Source organism: Cricetulus griseus, chromosome 2 (genome assembly GCF_003668045.3).
Source record: "Cricetulus griseus strain 17A/GY chromosome 2, alternate assembly CriGri-PICRH-1.0, whole genome shotgun sequence".
Lineage (NCBI taxonomy): Eukaryota > Metazoa > Chordata > Mammalia > Rodentia > Cricetidae > Cricetulus > Cricetulus griseus.
In genome coordinates this window covers 175991688-176012686 of record NC_048595.1, presented here as the reverse complement: position 1 = coordinate 176012686, position 20999 = coordinate 175991688, and the positions used below count along the sequence as shown (strand labels likewise).

The following is a 20999-nucleotide window of genomic DNA, read 5'->3' as shown; positions in this document are numbered from 1 at the left end:
GGTAGGAATAATTAGGAGCACATGCGGTCTTTCCTGAAGGGAAGAATTTGAGAGAGGCTGGGAGCAAAAGCCAAACTTTGGCAATGCTGCCAAATGTTCAGTCCAGATGTTGTGAGGTGTAGCTTTTGAGGTCAGAGACCACAGTATTTTCTTCCTCATTTTGTGTCATACTGACTCTTAGCTACAGATGATATGTTACTAGTTCATAGTATTTATTGTTGTGTAGGTCAGGCTTGATAAACTTGATCCCAGCTACTTAGGAGGCTGAAGCAGCTTTGCAAGGTCAAGCCTCACTTGGGCTCCAGAGTGAGTTTAACACAAATTGGGCAATGGTAGGGCTCAGTCACAAAACAAAAAGCGAATGGTAGCAAAATGGTGAGATCATTGGGGTTACTCTCCAGTTCTGAATAAAAAGAGAGATGTGTAAACAACATAATCTATTTCTAGGCCTCTGGTATTTTTTTTCCTAAATCATTTAGAGGTCACTTTCATGAAATTTTGCTTTCGGTGATTGAGATCATTATTGCTGGTCTTTCTTTCCTGTCTCCTTGCTTATTTACCTTTGAAGCAAGCTCTCCTGGATTTTTCTTCTCTAGAAATCCTGGGACTTTCTTAATTTCAGTAAGTTCAAAGCTCCATATGTACTGCAATACCAGCAGCAGATTTGCATAGACAACCATGAAAGGAGAGCTGATCATGGCGTATTTTCTCCTGTTGCGTATCATCCAGAGCGTGCATGACCAAATCAACAAAACGAACGTCAGCCAGCTGTGGTAGGTGATGCTCCAGGCCTGCAGAACCATGGGGACAAAGGACAGCTCTCAGTACAACACACTCTGGGGAGTTCAAAGTTCTCTACACAGAAAAGGTAGTGTCATTTACGTGAAGAGAAACTAGTATGTGGATAAAGGAGAGATCCCAGCCTGTGGGCAGGGAAGGGAGGAAAGGAGGGGAGACACTGTTTTTGTGCTTCCTTTAGGGCAGCCTTTTAGCCCAAATCTTTACAATATGGAAATAACTTAGTTTTTCTCAATAATTTGGAGTTGGTGATTAGTTATGCTCGTGAATGAGTGTGGGCTACAGCTGGATGAGAAATGGGAATTTTGAGGACCAGAAGTAGACATACATGATTTTATAAATTTTACTTGAAGAAACTGCATGTTAGGCATCTAAACACTGAACAACAAGGGCAAGTTGACAAAGGCCGACCTCAACTTCTTTCCTAAAGGAAAAAAATAGTGGTCAGATCCACTGGGCAAATGATGTCTTTTCCTTGTTGCAACCAAGTCCTCAGAGATTGATTAAGCTCATGGATGCTATCAATTCAATGAAACCTACTACCTGATTCTGGACTCTCTCTCTCAACCTGTACTCTTTTGTGAAAAGGCCCTTTGAAATGTGTTCTGGATATGGCTGAGGCTAACTGAAGTCAATTCTATCCCCAAATGTCAGAAATCACCAAAATCATCCTCAGGCCTGGGAGGTATAAACAGTTTGTTTTGACTCTGGAAACCAGACAAGAATGAACTGACATGAAGCCCAAAGGAGACAAATATCTCTCCTCAGAAATTTGAAATAAAACACAATTTGCTTTATAAGCGAAAGCTATTTTTATTTTTTAAAATACATTAAGATAGAAGCTATTTTTATTTAAATTATGTTAGTAAGTGATGGCTACAATTGCCTGGATTATTGTCATAACAGTACTATTCTTTAAAAATAGTATTACTGTCAGCACCTCATTGAACCAAGAATTCCCCAAAATTTACCATATATTTGGCCACAAAGCAAGTTTCAGCAGATAAAAAAAATGAAATAACCTCCTGTATCTTATCAGACCACATGAATTTAAGCTAGATTTCAACAATAACAGAAAGCCTACAAATTTATAGAAACTGAACAACTCTTTAATGAGTTACAACTGGGTCAAGGAAGAAAAAAAAAACAAAATTAAAGACTTCCTAGGATTCAATGAAAATAAATGCACAGCATACCCAAACTTAGGGGACACAATGAAGGTAATGCTACGAGGAAGGTTCATAGCACTAAGTGCCTTCACTAGAGAATTAGAGAACTCTCATACCAGTAACTTAATAGCACACCTGGAAGCTGTAGAACAAAAGGAAGTAGATGCACCCAAGAGGAGTAGACAGCAGGACATGATCAAACGGAGAGTGAAAACAATAAAGTAGAAACAATGAGAACAATACAAAGAGTCAATAAAACAAAGAGTTGGCTCTTAGAGAAAAATCAACAAAATACATAAACCCTTATCTAAATGAACTAAAAGGCAGAGAAAGAATACCCAAATTTACACACACACACACACACACACACACACACACACACACACACACACACACACACACACACAAGAAATGAAAATGGTGGGCCTAACAACAGACTCCAACAAAATTCAGAGAATCATTAGGTTATACTTCAAAAACCTGTACTCCAAAACATTGGAAAATCTGAAAGAAACAGAGAAATTCCTTGAAAGATGCCACTTACCAAAGTTAAATCAAGACCAGATAAGCAATTTAAATAGACCCACAACACCTAGGAAAATAGAAGCAGTCATTAAACAACAAAGAAAAGCTAGGGCCAGACAGTTTTAATGCAGAATTCTACCAGACTTTCAAAGAAGAGATAATACCAATATTTAAATTATTCCACAAAATAGAAACAGAAGGAACATAGCTAAACTCCTTCTATGAGGCCACAGTAACCCTGGTAACCAAACTACACAAAGAGAATTGCAGACCAATTTCATTCATGAATATTGATGTAAAAATACTCAATAAAATCCTGGCAAATCAAATTCAAGAACACATCAAAAAGAATCATTATCAAGTAGGCTTCATCCCAGAGATGCAGGGATAATTCAACATACGAAAATCTGTCAATGTAATCCACTGTAAAAACAAACTGAAAGAATCTCATTAGATAATTAAAAAGCTTTTAACAAAAATCCAACACCCGTTCATGATAAAGACCTTGGAGAGATCAGAGATACAGGGACATACCCAAACATAATAAAGGAATATACAGCAAGCCATTTGCCAACATCAAATTTAATGGAGAGAAATTCAAAGTAATTCCACTAAAATCAGGATCAAGGCATGATTGTCCACTCTTTCAATATCTTATAGCTATAGCAATAAGACAATTAAAGGAAATCAATGGGATAAAAAAATCAGAAAGGAAAAAGTCAAAGTATCATGATTCACAGATGATATGATAGTATACATAAGTGATCCCAAAAATTCTACAAGGGAACTCTTACAACTGATAAACACTTTTAGTCAAGTGGCTGGATACAAGATTAACTCAAAAAAAAAAAAAAAACAGTAACTCTCCTATATATAAATGATAAATGGATTAAGAAAGAAATCAGAGAAACAACCCCTTTATAATAGCTTCAAAACATAAAAAGATCTTGGTGTAACTCTAACCAAGCAAGTGAATGACCTGTATGACAAGAACTTCTTTCTTTGAAGAAAGAAATTGGAGAAGATATCAGAAGATGGAAAGATCTTGTATGCTAATGAATCCGTTGGATTAGCATGTTAAAAGTGGCCATCTTACCAAAAGCAATCTACAGAATCAGTGCAATCCCCATTAAAATTCCAACACAATTCTTTACAGATCTTGAAAGAACAATACATAACTTCATATGGAAAAACAAAAAATCCAGGATAGTTAAAACAATCCTTTACTTAATAAAAGAACTTCCAGAGGTATCACCATCACTGATTTCAAGCTCTACTACAGTGCTATAGTAATGAAAACTGCATGGTATTGGCATTAAAACAGACAGGTGTTTTAATGAAATAGAATTGAAGACCCAGACATAAATCCACACACCTATGACACATGATTTTTGACAAAGAAGTAAAAACTATGCAATGGAAAAAAAGGAAAGCATCTTCAACAAATGGTGCTGATATAACTGGATGTCTGCATGTAGAAGCATGCAAATAGATCTGTATCTATCACCCTGCACAAAACTCAAGTCCAAGAGGATCAAAGACCTCAACATAAATCCACATACACTGAACCTGATAGAAGAGAAAGTGGGAAATAGCTTTGAACATATTGGCCCAGTAGACAAATTCCTGAACAGAACAACAATAACACAGACACAAAGGTCAGCACTTAATAAATGAGACCTCATGAAACTGAAAAGTTTCAGTAAGGCAAAGGACACCATCAAGGACAAAATGGCAGCCTATGTATGGGAAAAATCTTCACCAATCTCATATCTGACAAAGGGCTAATTTCCAAAATATATAAAGAACTCAAGAAACCAGACATCATCAAACCAAATAATCCAATTTAAAAATGGGGTACAGATCTAAACAGAAAATTCTTAACAAAGGAATATCAAATGGCAGGGAAACAATTAAAGAAATGTTCAACATTCTTTACCATCAGGGAAATGAAAATCAAAATGACTGTGAGATTCCATCTTACACCTATCAGATCAAAAACGTAAGTGACAGCTCATGTTGGAGAAGATTTGGAACAAAGGGAACACTCCTCCATTGCTGACAGGGGTACAAACTTGTACAGCCACTTTGATAATCAGCGTGGAGGTTTCTCAGAAAAGTGGGGATCAATCTCAAGACCCAGTGATTCCACTTTTGAGCATATATCCAAAGGATGCTCAATAACACTAAAGGACACTTGCTCAACTATGTTCATAGTAGCTTTATTTGTAATAGCCAGAAAATGGAAATAACTTAGATATCCTTCAACTGAGGAATGTATAAAGAAAATGTACATTTTACACAATGGAGTATTACTCAGCTGTTAAAAACAATGACATCATGAAATTTGAAGGCAACTAAATTGGAACTAGGAAAAATCATGCTTCCCAGACCCCTGAACACAAACTCACTTTTAAGTGGATATTAGCTAAAAAATAAAGGATAACTATGTTAGAATCCACAGACCCAGAGAGATTAGGTAACAAGGAAGGTTCAAGGGGGGATACTCAGATCTCTCTAGGAAGTGGAAATAGAAGAGATTCTGTGATCAGGTTGGGGTGAGGGGGAGAGAACTTAAAGAGACTACTGGAAGCAGGGGGCATTTCAGGGTCAGATAAAAACCTGGCACAGGGGAATCTTCCAGGAATCTACAAGGATTGTCCCTACAATATCCTAGCAATAGTGGATACATAGCCTGAACTGTCCATCTTCTGTGACCAGGCAAGACTTCAAGAGGAGGGAGTGAGACACCAATGTGGCCACATAACCTTTGGCAGTCTGTCCTGCCTATGGAATGATCTAGGATACGGCTGGCCTAGAAATTGAGGGTTTGGCCAACCAATGACTGGTCTAGCCTAAAACCAAGGGCAGGGGAGTGAGTCTAGCCTGACACTGCTTGGAGCACCAAGACCCACATGCTGGATGACCCAGAAACCTGGGATAGAACCAAACATGACAAGATGAAAAAAAAAGTCAATGTAATATTGCCTAATGGTATTCTTCTATACTCATGGATTGGTGCCTAGCCCAATTGTCATCAGAGAGGTTGATTCACCCAGCAACTAATGGGAACAGATGCAGACTCAACCAAACATTAGGTGGAAATCAAGGAATCCTGCAGAAGAGAGAGACAAAAGACTACAGGAGCCAGGGAAGTCAAGGACACTGCTAGAAAACCCATAGAATCAACTAATCTGGGCTCATAGGAGCTCACACAGACTGAACCTACATCCAAGGAGACTGCATGGGACTGACCTAGGACCTCTGCATACAGGTTATGGTTGTGTAGCTTCTTCTTCTTGTGGGACTCCTAATGGTGGGAGCAGGGGCTGTCATCTCTGACTCTGTTACCTTCTTTTGGGACTCTTTCCTCCTACTAGGTCACCTTGCCCAGCCTTAATACATAGGGTGGTGCTTAGTCTTACTGAAACTTGATATGCCATGTTTTGTTGATATCCATGGGAGGCCTGCTCTTTCCTGAACATTGGTTTGACAATGGGTCATTTTTCTATTAAGAGAAAAACTATACTAAAAGTGGTTGCATTTTAAGCTATATTTCTTTAAGAAAAAGAACATAATTGCCTATCTTAGAGAGTGGAGAAAAAACCCTCAAAACTGCTTTTATGGGTTCAGAATCAGAATTGTCAATTGCATTCATAACATGTTTGATATTTAACAATTCCCAACTTGCTAAGGTTAAAAGATGGAAGTACAGCAGATGGAGGAGAGCAGTCCGAGGGGGCAGAAGTAATTCCATTTAAAGAATGGGCTTGGGAAGTTCCCAATGAGCACTTTTAAAAAATTCCTTCCAGCCAGGTATGGCAGTGTCCTTGCTAGAATCTGAAACTGCCTTACACACAAGCTCATGCAGGAAGCACCTGGACTGAATATCTGACTAAAGCATCCAGGAGCTGGTGCCAGCCTTCTACTAATGAACTTACTCCATCAGCATTGTTCCCACCTCTGCTTAGGGTCTGCAACTCTGTATCCCCAGCAGGCTAGAACTTTGAACCCTTCTGCCTGTGTTCCACCCAGACCTGTCACCTCCTGTCATCTCCAGTGGCCACAGGATTTGGAGGAATTATACCTTAGATAAGGATATTATGTTTCTCAAAATAAATCCTCTCCTCCAAGACCGTTTTTAGGGAAGAAGGATGCTAGAGCATCCTTTATTTTCCACGTATAAGCCACAGAACCATTTTGAAGCTGTGATTTGGAGATGGAGGTGAGCAGAAACATACTTGAGTGGAAAATTTGCAAAGAAGCCCTTAGGAGCCATGACAGCTGGGTGCTTGCCCCAGTAAGTAGTGAATACAAACAAACTCTCATCCACATCTAAGATAATGTGTGACCACTCCCTTCTATGAGAGAAATAAAAATAGCCCACATCAGCTTTAAATATCCTTAATATTTTCCAGAAAAAGATACCCTGTGTGTCCTCTTATGTTAGCAAAATAGGAGCCAGTTAAACCTGAAAAGTCAATCTGAGACAAACATCTTAACATTTGAAAAGAAGGTAAGTGAAGATGATAGAATTTTGGAATCTATAACATTAAAAAATCTCATGAAAAATTAACATATTCAACCAATGCTTGCTATTGCCTAGGGAAGACTGAAGTCCCTACCCTGGCAAGAGGCTTGGGGATTGCACCTACTGTGCTCCAGAGGCCACTACAAGTACTTACCATCATAGCGATGAGGGCACAGATGTAACTTTGCTTCATGATGAATTGGAACACGGTGACCATGGCATGAATTCTCACACTCCTCTTTTCCTCCTGGCTCCCTTCCCCTTCTGAGCCTTCTTTCTTGTCCTCATCTTCCTCTTTCTTTTCTAGATAGACAAAGACTTCATGTGACTAAGTATGCATGCCATTGACATCTATCACCATGTCAGCCTCCACACTACATCACATGTGTGGTTTGGGCAGTCTTCTGGTCTAGGAAGTGTTTCCAGCTAACATGGCTTGTAGAAGTGAAATAGATGCAGTGAGTTCTGCTTGGTGGAGATAGCAGCCCAGGGATGCTGAGAAGGAAGGTTCCACTGAAGAAGATGGTCTCTAAAATGGTCCATCCTCTGATGTTAATGACTGTCTATCTTGTCCCTCAAATAAAACGCTCTTGAATAGATGGGCTGTCACTTCAGATTCAGCAGGGGTTTTTTTGTTTGTTTGGTTTTTTGTTTGTTTGGTTTTGGTGTTAGGGCTCAATGTAAGCCAGGAAAATGTCTGCCACTGAGCTACATTCCCAGTCAAACCAGTTTGACAGGAATGTGGCTTTCACTTCAGGCATCTCCTCTCAACCAACCACTGTGTTGCTTTTAGAGAGAAACCATCTACCATGCTGTAACTTCCCAATGGACAGGCTAAGGTAGCCAGAAGCTGATGCATCCAGCTGGCCAACAGTTGGAAAGTCTCAGGTCAGTAGAAGCTCCAAAGTGGGATTATAAGAAGATTCTGTGCCAGATAAGACCTCAGCAACAGAAATGACCAGAACCTGATGATAGACTTCACACTAGAAGATCCAGCCTTGTCACACCCTGATACCTGACCCTGCATAGTACCAAATATTGATCTATGACAGTAAGATGTTCCTTTGGGTTTTCTTGGTTAAATTAACTGTGACATATATTACATAAGATATTATTATTAAGTTCTACCATGTGAGGAAGAACAAAACCAATCACAGAACAGTGTTTACTCAGGCTGCAGCCTGGCTTTTTGAACAGCAGTCCAGTGTTTTTAATATCTCCAACATTTCAATTGGATGAGACTAGGGTTAAGAGTAAACTTCACGAGTCATGCGAAGATCTTGGTATGGTGTGTGTATGTGAGTCTGTGTGGTGGGGGGAGTGTAGATGGTAGTCACTTCTCTGACTAAGCCTACACAGGCTTAGTTGCCAGTGTTAGCCTCTCCCTGTGTGATCCTTCCTAAGTCAGGAAGTCAGTCACCCGCTTCTGAACCTTAGTGTGTATCCACTGGAGACTGGCTCTGACCAGGTTTCTCCCTCACTGAATACTGTACAGTTCTGATTTAAAATTTATTCTCTGCAGTCTAGAGACATTCTGCTGCCCAGGTTTCAGCATGTAGTTCCATGACACTTGCTCTGGGTTGCTTGAGAGAGCACCTGTGGCCAATAAGCAGCCGGATCTGATCACCAGGGTCTGTCTATGGATGACCTCTTACCACTGCTCTAGTGGTTAATAGGGAGAGTTGTTTTCCTTGTTCTCTTTCCTCTTGCTGCTACAGGCAGCACTTGTCCTCCTTCCTCTGCCCCCCCCCACCTTTAAAATGGGCACTGTGCCAATGTTCTGAGACTCTGTTTTATGCTATGGCTTTCCTCACCAGGGTTAGGAGAAATCGCACAGCTTTCCCTAAATATTAATGGACTTAAAAGAACATCCCCTTAAAAAAATTCTTAAAAGATTAACTAGATTCTGACTCACTTTAGCATGACTGGTCTATTGGTGAGAAACCCTTTAAATGTAATGATGAATGCGGAACAGCTTTTGGTCAGAAAAAGTACCTCATAAAGCATCAAAACATTCACACTGGAGAGAAACCCTATGAAGGCAATGAATGTGGGAAAGCCTTCTCGCAGCGAGCATCACTTATCGTGCATGTGAGAATTCATTCAGGTGATAAGCCTTATGAATGCAATATCTGTGGGAAAGCCTTCTCTCAGAGTTCATCTCTTACAGTGCATGTGAGGAGCCACACCGGTGAGAAGCCCTACGGTTGTAATGAATGTGGGAAGGCCTTTTCTCAGTTCTCAACCCTGGCCCTGCATTTGAGAATACACACCGGTAAAAAGCCTTACCAGTGCAGTGAGTGTGGGAAAGCTTTCAGCCAGAAGTCACACCATATCAGACACCAGAAAATCCATTCCCATTAAAAACTCTGTGGGTATCTTCAGTATGGGGAAGTGTTCAGTAAGAGGCTCCGCACCACAAATCAGCCAAACATTGAACAGAAAATGTTATGAACACCAGAGAATCCATACTGAAGGGGAAGAAGTTTGTATGATTAAAGCCTGCATTCCATGAATGAAACAGAAAACTAAACCAATGCTGAAACTTTACAAGTTCTCTATAATTCAGAGTGGAGAACAGGGCTGTTGCTGCTATCAGCATAGATCTGGAAGTCTTCACCAGTCTAATAAGTAAGCTGTATTAGAAGAAACAAAATAAATTATATGATCATGCAGTAATATGTAACATAATTTCAAGAGGACAGAAATTATAGAATGATAACTATGAATTTACCAAGATTTAGAATATGAAAAGAATTGCTTCAGATGAACACCAAGACTATGTTTGGAAGCAGATTGTTGTCTGAGGAGCAAAGCTACATGCCACAAACTATAAACAGTAGAAGTAAAATATATGGAAATTGAAAGCAGAAGTATAAAAATGGTATACATTACACAAGGTTATGACCTTGGGAGTGGGAAAACATTACTTGTAACATTTGAAAATACTTAGTAATTCTCATGAGTAATTATGCTCAGGAGGTTAGGTACCAGGACATGTATCATTTATAGTAGCCAAACATTAGACCTGAACTACTTGTTAGGAATGGAATGGGAAGTTTTTAGGGGGACTACTATGCAGACATCTGACAGATGCAACAGATGAGGAGTGTGTTAACTGGAAGGATTCTGAGAGCAATGTGGGGGAAACTCAAGTTGCAGAATGATGCTTATAGCCCAGTGACTTTCTGCCACGTTAAAGTTTCCTTCCTGACACTCAGCTTATCGTGGTATAAATGCGTAATTATGTAAATGCGATGCATCAGAAGGATGCAGACCAACTCCTAAGTAAGAGTGAAGAAGGGGAGGGAGGGAGGGGAGGGCTTCAGCTTTTTATATAAGCATTCATTCTCTTAAAGACTGCAAGTACATATAAAGATGCTGGCTCACTTTCAGTTGTGTTATGTGGACATCATGTCTTATTTTTTGTACTTTTCTGTATTTTTCAAAATAAGAATGGAGGTAAAGGTGGGAACGCTGTACCTGTAGAAATGTTACAGTTGATTGATTCCCTATCAAATACCAAGCTTTTATAGAAGATGTTTCTAAAACTAAAAATGAGTGGATGGACTTGACACTCTATGTAATGAAATTATCTGTTTTATTAAAATTTAAAATGACAAAAAAAGATTAACTAGAAAAACTATCAGCATTCATATTAACTAATAGGAAAGCTAGCATGTAGATGGATAGGTGTGTGTGTGTGTGTGTGTGTGTGTGTGTGTGTGTGTGTGTGTGTGTGTGTGTGTGTGTAAACCTTACTCATAGGTTTAATGCTGTAAAAAGTTAACATGTTGCCAGGTCAAGTTACTCATGCTTGCAATCCCAGCACTTAGGAGGTACAGGCAAGGGAATTACTGTACGTTGAAAGCCAGCCTGGTCTATATGCAGGCCAAGTAGGGCTACACAGCAAGAATCCATTTCACAAAAGTTAGCGTGCTCAAATTCTTTTTGCTCCCATTTTAATTTTTCAAGGCAACTCCCGCCCCCGCCCCAGGCCACTTATTTTGTGTGCAAGAGTCAAATGTGAATAAAAACATGCTTGTGTCAATACGGTTCTCAGGAAATGGGCTTAAATTTAGTGATCATGGATGGCAATACTGTCTTAAAAACAAAGTCTGTTTGCGAGTAAAGAACCAAATTATACACAAAACAACAGGAAGTGGCACACATTTTATGAATGAGAGTGGAGCATAAGGCTGAGCGAATCTGCTCACTTCGCTGGGGCATTACCTGAGGACTCCTCTGAGGGCTCCCATCGGTACTGGGGAGTAGTGTACAGGTCAGTCTTGGCGGGGCCATTCTCTAGGGGCAGACTTGGATGGATGGTGTGGTAGTCCACAGGGTTGCCGTTCACAGTCACCAGCAGGCCCTACGCGGGGACCAGGAAGAGGACAGCAGTGATTGTGGTCTGGGCTCTCTATACTCACTCCTCTCCTCTTCCTTCCCATAGAGGCTGAACCATTTAATACATCTCCAAATATTTTTATCAAGATGAATCCTGTGTGCTCTCTCCAAATTTGATCTCCACAGACCAATGACAGTGAAACGCATATCCCATCTTTCTACACTCCTTCTCCAAACCATGTGGCAGACTCTGACCTCACATAAATGCAAACTCCTGTGAAAGGCTTGTGGATCCCTCCCTGATCAAGGTCTACTCTCTCTACTGCACATCTTCCAGCCATCCGGCTATGTGGTCCTCCATATCTTCCCTGGGTATCCACCCTGGTCTTGTTCCAGACCCCACTTGCTTTGCACAGGGCTAAGCAAATGTTCTCCAAGTCTCAGACATCCCAACTGCAGGGTTGTAGTAGTACATTAAGTGCAAATACTTGGGTATTCTTTTCTTCCCATTTATCTGGCACTATGTATTTGAGACAAACATAGATATTCATACAGGAAATACTTCCCATTTCTGAGATAGTCAGCACAACTACAGATGGGAATGTTGTAAAGACAGACTGGTCAGTAGGGCTAGGGATGATAACTTGGTCAGTAGGGTGCCTGCTTTTCAAAAACAGGGACCTGAATTTGATTCTAACAATCTATGCAAAGAAAGCCAGACATAGTGACATTCCCTTGTAGTCTCAGAACTAGGGAGACAGAAACAGTTTCACTGACCAGCTGGCATAGACTAAGAAAGTTCCAAGCTAGTGAGAGACACAACTTTAAAAAAAAAAGTTGGGGGACAGCTCCAGAGGAACGGTACCCAAGATTGCCCTCTGGCTTCCATACTCACACACACATAGGAACATTTACCTATACACATATGCACTTACACATATGTGTGCATCCCACATACAAGAATAGGTACACACATGTACCCACATATACATACACACAAAAATAACAATGCTCCAAATAGGGCTTTTTGAAAGGATAAATGTCTTTTGTATATTATATTCAGTCTATCATATAATATGAGTCATATTTTTTGGAGTAATAAAGTCAATACAATTTCTGGAAAAAACTCTGAAAAGTTTATGGTAATTTATAGATAGTTCAAATATACTTAAAGAATCTAACTCCACTTGTCACGTTTAAGTCACTTACATAAGCATAAATGACAATTCTAAGGATATACTAACATCAGATGGTTTGTAGTCATCTTGGGTCATGGATAAAAGCTGCAAAAAGCAAGGCAGGACAGCATGTTAATTGGTAAGCTAAAAGCAGTCTAAAATACATCTTCACTTGTACAAGTTTCTATAAGTAAACCCAGCCTCTAACTAGTGGGATGCTAGTATGTTAGAAGTGCCATGCAAATCACAACAGACCATCGAACTGGATATCATGGTTTATCATTTTAACCATTTCCCAACTCTTATGTTCAATTACACAAACAAGTAAGCAATGATAAGCCATGAGTTTATAAATACTTGTATGGACACAGTGAGTTCTGCCCCACAGTGACCTTAGAATACTCTGTGCTTCTCATCAGAACTTTGTCCAAAATATGTATATAGGATGCTATTCAGATGTCCTGTTCTCTCAAGCAGAATGTTAAAATACACACACACACACACACACACACACACACACACACACACACACACACACACACACATATATATATATATATATATATATATATATATATATATGTAATTCAAGGTTAATATTTAAGAAAACTAACACAGTCATATGCTGCTTAATGACTAGGCTCATTCTGAGTATTGCATCATTAGGCAACTTCACTTTTGTGTGATATAGTTACTAACCTCAGAGGTACAGCCTGGTCATCTCCCAGGCCATAGGGCATAGACTGCCATTCCTAAACTACAAACTTGACAGCATGCTACCACACTGAAGACTAGCCCCACTGAAAACACAAAGACCATTAATAAATCTAAAATTAGAAAAGGTGCTGTAAAAACACGGTATAAAAGGTAAGAGAAATCTATCTTTAAAGGGCTCTTGTTATGAATGAAGCTTGGAGGACTAGAGATTGCTCTGAGGGAGCCAGCAAGGAGCAACAAATGCATGCAATGGCCTAGCATGCGAGTGCACCTTTTGTGGAATCTATAAACACTGCACACTTAGGCAACACTAGAGCTATTTCAACAGTGTGATCATAACATATGAACCATGTTTTATGCTGTGAATCTATGTCACAGGCTGTACGAATTTCTGAGGTCACTGTAATGTTATAGGACCAGTGTCCAGTATGTGGACTATCATCATGTTGTGTGTGGCTCTTGTTCATCCTGGTTCGTCAAGGAAGAGCTGGCTTTTATTTTGTTTTCTGTGGATGTCCAGCATTGGTCTTGGTATTGGTGGTCTACAATCACTGCTGTATTGGGGGTCGTGGCTTTGATTTTTGCATCAGGCATGACGGCTTCTTAGCCATTGTGCAAAGATAAATATATGAACAGGAATAATTGTAACCCTTTCTCCCTCAACAGGGTCTTGGGACCCTCAGAACCCCATGGGACTTAATTTGCACATGGTCTAGCTATCCTGTCACTATTACTTGGTGAAATAGGCAAGATAACACCTGGGAGACAAGGAAACCCACCCCCAGGTATCTCAGGCACGATGCCAGTTCCATGGTGCATCACACCTGTGCACCCACCTGCCCTGTGGTGCAACCCAGCTGCCCCATGGTACTGTCCTTCCTCACATTAGCTCCTCTATTTCTCACTCCTTCTCAGCATATGACACGTTATTTACATAACCTCCTAATACACGTTTACATAAGTCAGAAGCAACGTGAGCTGACCACTGGTATTGAACCCCATGTTTAACAACAGACTACAGATACAGAAAACTAAATGTGGAGCCCAGAGTTCTTGCTCTGTGCCTTACTTTTCTCTCATCAGTTGGGTACTGGGTTGCATACCACAGGCTCCGCCTCCTCTCAGCTGTGTTCTGATTGGAGCTGCAGTCCAGGGTGCCTTCGTCTTCCTTTGCCATCTCATCCTGCACCTGAAACACAGAATCATGGGAAGAGTTCTGCTTCCCAAAGCACATCCACAAACTGCCGCCCTTTGCCCCATGTGTTCAAAGTTAGTATATGACATAGATAGGATTTGATCAAAATAACAAATACTGTCCTAAAATAACAAAATACTGTCATGTACTTCATATGACGGTCACTATGGAATGTTAGTATTCTTATAGGAAAAAAAAGCTAGTGTTTCATGCTGCTTGAGGGGAATGTCCTAATCCTCAAGTCTCACAGTGGACTCTGGACTCCATAGGTACCAGTGGAAGTTGAGCTTCTAAGATGGCTTCTATCCTCAGAGGCCAGGTGTGTCAGAGAACATTGGAATAGAGGGTTGCATGGTCTCTAAGACTAACTGTGATGTCCAACATAGGCTTGAATTCGATCTGTACCATCCAGTAAGTGTGTGATGTCAGAACACTTATTTCTCATGTGGTATTTCCCACTCCTATGAGACAAGCACAAAATTCATTCTTTAGTTATTTAATGGGTGGGAAGAAGGAGACACAAAAACAGCCAGCATATTGCCTCTTGGCTTAGTGAATGCAGACTAAAAATTAATCTTTCATTATTGTCTGCAATTGGCAATTATTGCAGCACACACTGGGGTTAGTGGGGGGGGGCTGGCAATGGTGCTGGTAGTACCTACAGTCACTCAGTACTTGTAGCATTATACAAGTAAGTAGAAAACACTACAGTGTTGCTGAAATAGTTGAGTAGATGGATGTCCCAGAGATTCCAGGTACTTTGCTGACCCTTACAAGGGGCTCTTGCAGCCAGATTCGGATCAGTGTGGCCAATGTGTAGTACATCACCAGCAGGAGGATGGGGTTGGCATGGTGGTACCAGGACAGCTGTGGGTTTACTATGATCTTCCAGGTGCTGGAGCAGTCCGTTTGGATTATAGATTTGATTCCAAACAACCTGTTCAAAAACAAAGAAGTATGGATATCCGCGGTCAGCCATGGCAGGTTAACACACTTGAGAACAGATATAAAGCTGCACAATGGCATAACATATACTGAGACATATAATATTCATGCACACTTTGATAAGTAGGAAGGAGACACAAAATCATAACCATTAGCATTTTGGCAGGCTGAGAAGCTAGGCTTGGAAGAAACTCAGAAATGATAGAGTGAGATCAAAGACTCCATCTTTCTTCCTCATTCCATCTCTTTGGAATTCTCAAAACTTCCCGTATCTCCAAAGTGGTGTTTCCTTATGCTCCACAACAATTTTATTTGAATCATGATTTGAATTTTTGTTAGTTACTATGGTGCTAGTCAAATTTTGAGTTCCTCTGAACAGGGAATGTATCTTGTCATCTTTTAGTACATGCTTAGTATAAAACAGGCCTTATGTGCAAGCATATGTAACTGAAGCAAGTGCACTAAGGATTAGGTGATCATAGCTATGGAAGGAGGAGAGACTAAAGGGTGGTAATATTACTGCTAATAAAAAGGAAGCTGGAGGGATAGCTCAGCAGTTAAGAGCACTGGTTACTCTTCCAGAGGACCTGGATTCAATTCCCAGCACACACATGGCAGCTCACAACCATCTGTAACTCCAGTTCCAGGAGAATATGGTGCCCTCTTCTAGCCTTCATGGGTACTGTTTCACTGGGTGCGAAGTTATACATGCAGAAAAAAACTAAACAAAAAACAGAAACAACAACAAAACATCCATACACTTAAAATGGAATGTTAAAGGGGATGGGAAGAAGAAGGAAGGAAGTGAGGAAAGGAGGAACAGAGGAAGTAAGGGAGGGAGGGAGGAAGAGAGAGAGAGAGAGAGAGAGAGAGAGAGAGAGAGAGAGAGAGAGAGAGAGAGAGGGAAGGGAGGGAAGAAAGAAAGAAAGAAAGAAAGAAAGAAAGAAAGAAGAAAGAAAGAAAGAAAAAAGAAAGAAAGAAAGAAAACGCATTTTCAGGACTGAAAATACAATTTCCCAAGACACGCTTCTGTTGCTTAGAGAGTACTCTTGTCACATGGGAGCATATATGCAAATTTGACACTGTATTAGCCACAGTATCTCTATGTTTATTCAAAATGCAGATTTGCTAACTCCTGACACAACTATTAGAAATTTGCACTTTAGTTGCCAGTCAGCCCTATCAAAATCATGGCATTATTGAAAAGCCAAATATGTGATAACATGCTAGTGAGGCCAAATAAGCAAATATTTCGTTTCAGGTCAGACTTGGCATGAATAATTACTCAGTGCCAATGTTATGGGAGCAAATATTGAACTTGGTCAGAGTTCTACAGCTCAGACATGAAAGCCAAATATTATATAGTAGAATTTCTGTGAAATTTATTTCTGTCAAATATCTTTTATGGGCAATTAGAGTTTTCCAAAGCTTGGTAATTAATGATGTACTTTGAAAGAATAACTTACTTTTATGGTGCTTGTTAAAATTTGAAATCATTTATTTTAATGCTAATTTCTACTACGTAGTCTGACTGTTCCTGATTACATAATGGGAAACTGTGCAAAACATGATATGTTAAGGAATGTTGAGAATGTGACATTTTCAGAAGGTCATTTTGCAGTTTCCCAAGAGATGATGCTAATAAAGGATTAAGTGTTCTATGTGGATGAGTTCCACCTCTTTCTATTGTTTGTGCTGAATCTTTTTAAACATTTGTTTATTTTATGTGTATGAGTGTTTTGCCTGCATAGATGATGTGTCTGGTACCCAGAGAGGTCAAAAGAGGGAATCATATCTCCTGGAATTAAAATTACAAACAGTCATGGGGTATCATTTGGGTGCTGGGTATCAAAATGGGGTCCTCTGCAAGAGCAGCTAGTGCTCTTAACCACTGAGGCATCTCTCCAGGCCCATTTTTACCATTTTTAAAAGAAATTACTAACTTCCTTTCTCTTCCTCTTCCACTTTCTCCTCCTCCTCCTCCTCCCCTCCTCCTTCTCCTCTTCCTCCTCCTCCTCCTCTTCCTCCTCCTCTTTCTTCTTTTTTCAACTAGACTTCACTTTGTAGCCTTCGATGGCCTCGGACTCCCTACATAGAAGCCTTGATGACAGAAATCTGCCTGCCTCTGCCTCCCATGTGCAACATTTGAATCAGCATGCCCCATTCTGGTGTGAGATCATCAAATACCCATGTTCTTCTCTTTAACACCCCCCACACATACCCAGTGCTGTGTTGCCTATAACAATGAAGGACAGTTTAAGTGCATTGCTAAACTTAGATTTCAAAGACACAAAAGGAAAATACAACCCTCTTCAGTTTCACAGACACAAACTGAATTCGTACTTCCTATAATAAACTTGCTTTATTATAGGTCTCTTTTCCTTAAGCCCGGTAAGAAGTTTTTTATTGAAATTAGGTTTGAAATAAAAAAGAAATTGAATCCAGTACTGAAAGATCATATTGGATTATATCAATATGTACATAATACGTACTAATTAAGAGAAAAATAAAACATATAAGAAGAAGGTCATGAGTATATTAACATGTACAATTAATACATGTCAATTAAAAGCAAAATAAAATGTATAAAAAAATCAAATGAGGATGAAGTATTAAACTCAATTTAGAAGCCTAAAATTTCCTGAAAATGCTTTTGCAGCCATAGATGACAATGCAGATTTCTATGTAGAGTACATGGAATGAAAAGCTTATTTAATATGCTGGATATTTTGGGGTTAACCTGAGTAGGAGATTTCAACTTCCCAGGCTCCATCCTTCAACTGGAAGAGGCCTCTTCATCCTTAGCTTAGGCCTGGCTGGTGCCACAGAAACTTGATAGTAACTCCCCACAGGTGCTTACAAAAAGCAAACTATTCCATAGCATCACCAGTATTTCATCCCTTCCAATCAATACCACGACTTACTCCTGACTGAATTTACACATTTCTACACCAACACAGAAGAATCAGATTCATAGTTTGATCTGTAGTATATGGGCCTCAACAAATGGGCAAAAGCTACAGAATGTTTTCTTTAACTGTTCTCATCCAGCGATGGATGGGTTTACCGTGGGTTATGTTTCAGAGTGTGCTGGGAGGCATGGTGAGGAAGGCATAGTGAGGACATGAGTGGCCACAACTCTCACTTCATGGTAGATCAGGAAACATCAAGCTCTAGCCAGAAGTGGACCTGGGCTAGAACCCTCATCTCCAATGGTCTATACTCACCATCTGGTCATATGTCCAAAGGTTCTATAACTTCTTAAATACTGCCACCAGATGGAGGCCGAGTATTTACATATGAGCATGTAAGGGCCGTGTCAAATTCAAACCACAAAATATAGCTACAGACTATCCAGCAATTATCCATTAGTAGAATTTTGTTTTTTTAACAGGGTAAATAGTGTAAGACATACTCACACACACTCTCTTTCTTACACACACACACACACACACACACACACACACACACACACACACACACGGATTATAGACTGTAGTAAATGTTTGAATATACAATGGGACATTTGTCCTCAGATTGACATGTGCCTATAGGAGGGCAGAAGTTATGGCACATGCCAATCTGAGTTATGATGTTAGGTTACAGCACTTAAATGATTATTTCCTTTTGATCTGTCCTTTGATCTTGAGGACAGAATAGTGTCCAAATTGCTTTAGGAACTGGAGGACTGGTGTGGTGAAGGGACAGTCTCACCTAGCCATGGCAACTTCTCTTTAGATTCAAGAGGTCTCAGTGAATTTTGAGTCTGTAGTTCTGTCAGCCAAGCCACAAACTTGTTTTGAGGTATTTAAAAATATTAAAACATAGACAAACTAGTTAAATAGGTAACCCCCATGCCCCTATTTATTATAGGGAAAATAAATAAACTTGACCAGGAAAGTTAAAAATAATGATAGGACATTTGTAGTTGAAATTTTATATCCTTTCTAGTGTTTGAATTCTAGAAGTCTATGCAGAATCTAGACATCAGATAATCTGCTTAGCCTTTCATTTCCCAGGGTTTCATCTAGATACTGACAACCAAAAGAAAAGTGGCTGCATATAACCTGCATTCAGAGACTCATTTAGGCACTCCAGTGGAAGGCGGTGTGAAGTCCTTCCTGTGTCTGAATGTCAGGCGTAGGCAGTAGGAGGAACGCATGATGCTGGGGCAGTTAGTCCATAACGGAGAAGATGGGTAGGTTAGAGAAGAGAGATCTCAAGGAACTGGTGCAATATTAACCGGTCTTGAGGTGGGGATGGGAAGACAAGAGACAACATCATGAGACCAAAGACTCCATCCTCACTCCTAAAGTGCCACTGGGTGTTGCCGGGCCTGCTCTTACCCTAACAGTATTCTCAGGACTGCCCATCTCTCTGCAGTAGAGTTCCACTATGCCCCAGAACAATTTCATTTGTCGGCATAATGGCAATTTCTACTTTTAGTTTGGGGGCTCTGTTTTTCTACTGAATCAAATTTGAATTTCTTGTCATCTTGTCTTCAGCACATGCCTCAAGTAAAGAAGGTTTTGTGTGCAAATATATTTACCTGAATTAAGACACTAAGGATAACTTATAAAAAGGAAGTGGTCACAGTTTTGGAGGAGTAGAGACTAAGGGATGGTAACTTCTCTTCCTTTGAAAAAGGAAGGAAGGATGTTAAAGATTCTCACATGAGATAAATACCATCACTATGCATGGCCCTACATCCATGACTTTCATCATCTTGGTTTGGAAAATAAAAACATTCAGAATAAAAGTATAACACAACTATCAAAGAACTATCTGTCGTTTAGCATGCATTTTGAGTCACATAGAGTAGATATTTACTGGTCTTTGGGATGCAAACAAGAAACTTGCATTCCACCATCTGAATGAACCAAAAGTAAATAAATGTATGTGTTAAGAGGAGCAAGCACATTCTTTGGATCTGCCTTCTTCCCTAGGCCCACATCCTTGCAGCTGGTCCTTGTGCTCTACAGGGCCTCCTTCCAGATGTTTCTTTGTTCTACAGAGAAGTTATGTGGCTCTTTCTGCCTCCGATGCACTCTAGCATCTGATAACACGTTGATGATGAGCTGACAGTATGTTTGTCTCTACTTGCACATGGTGGCAGATTTATGTGTAAGCCACCACCTGTTTTCAGGTTCACTCAGACATCTGCTCCATCTCCACTGGAGCCAGACCACATGCAAGAAACACTGGTGCCATACCCACCCCCACATTTTGAAAGTAACTACAACTGTGAAAAACACTAATATACACTCCCATGTTAACTGTGTTTATAGACACTGTCCAGAAGCACAAATTTATTAATATTCTTGGGCAATTAATACACAGAATGTTTTCATCATGTAAATCTGGAACTCTAGCCAATCAATAATTCCCCTTTGTCTCTTCCCCAGTCCCTGGAAGCCATCATTCTAGTTCTGTTAAAGTTTCAAACTTGAGGTAGGGCAGCAAGATCATGTGATGAGTTTGTGTGTACCCTTTTGAGGATCCATAGTACAGTCTTCCAAAATGGCTGCACATTATAATTCCCATCAGCAATGCAAAGGCTTTCAGAGTTTGCATACGTGTGTGTGTGTGTGTGT

General features: G+C 40.1%; 1 protein-coding gene across 1 annotated transcript in view; it reads right to left on the bottom strand.

The window, feature by feature from the left end:
- The window catches only part of Piezo2 (piezo type mechanosensitive ion channel component 2), a 366290-nt gene that overhangs the window by 102363 nt on the left and 242928 nt on the right, over positions 1 to 20999 (bottom strand). Inside the window, exons 9-14 of the mRNA XM_035438719.1 lie at positions 15235 to 15397; positions 14335 to 14454; positions 12615 to 12653; positions 11257 to 11395; positions 7178 to 7326; positions 561 to 791 (exon numbers count right to left, since the gene is read on the bottom strand). Of these exons, the coding sequence (XP_035294610.1) occupies positions 561 to 791; positions 7178 to 7326; positions 11257 to 11395; positions 12615 to 12653; positions 14335 to 14454; positions 15235 to 15397 (841 nt within the window). The remainder of the gene's footprint in view (positions 1 to 560; positions 792 to 7177; positions 7327 to 11256; positions 11396 to 12614; positions 12654 to 14334; positions 14455 to 15234; positions 15398 to 20999) is intronic.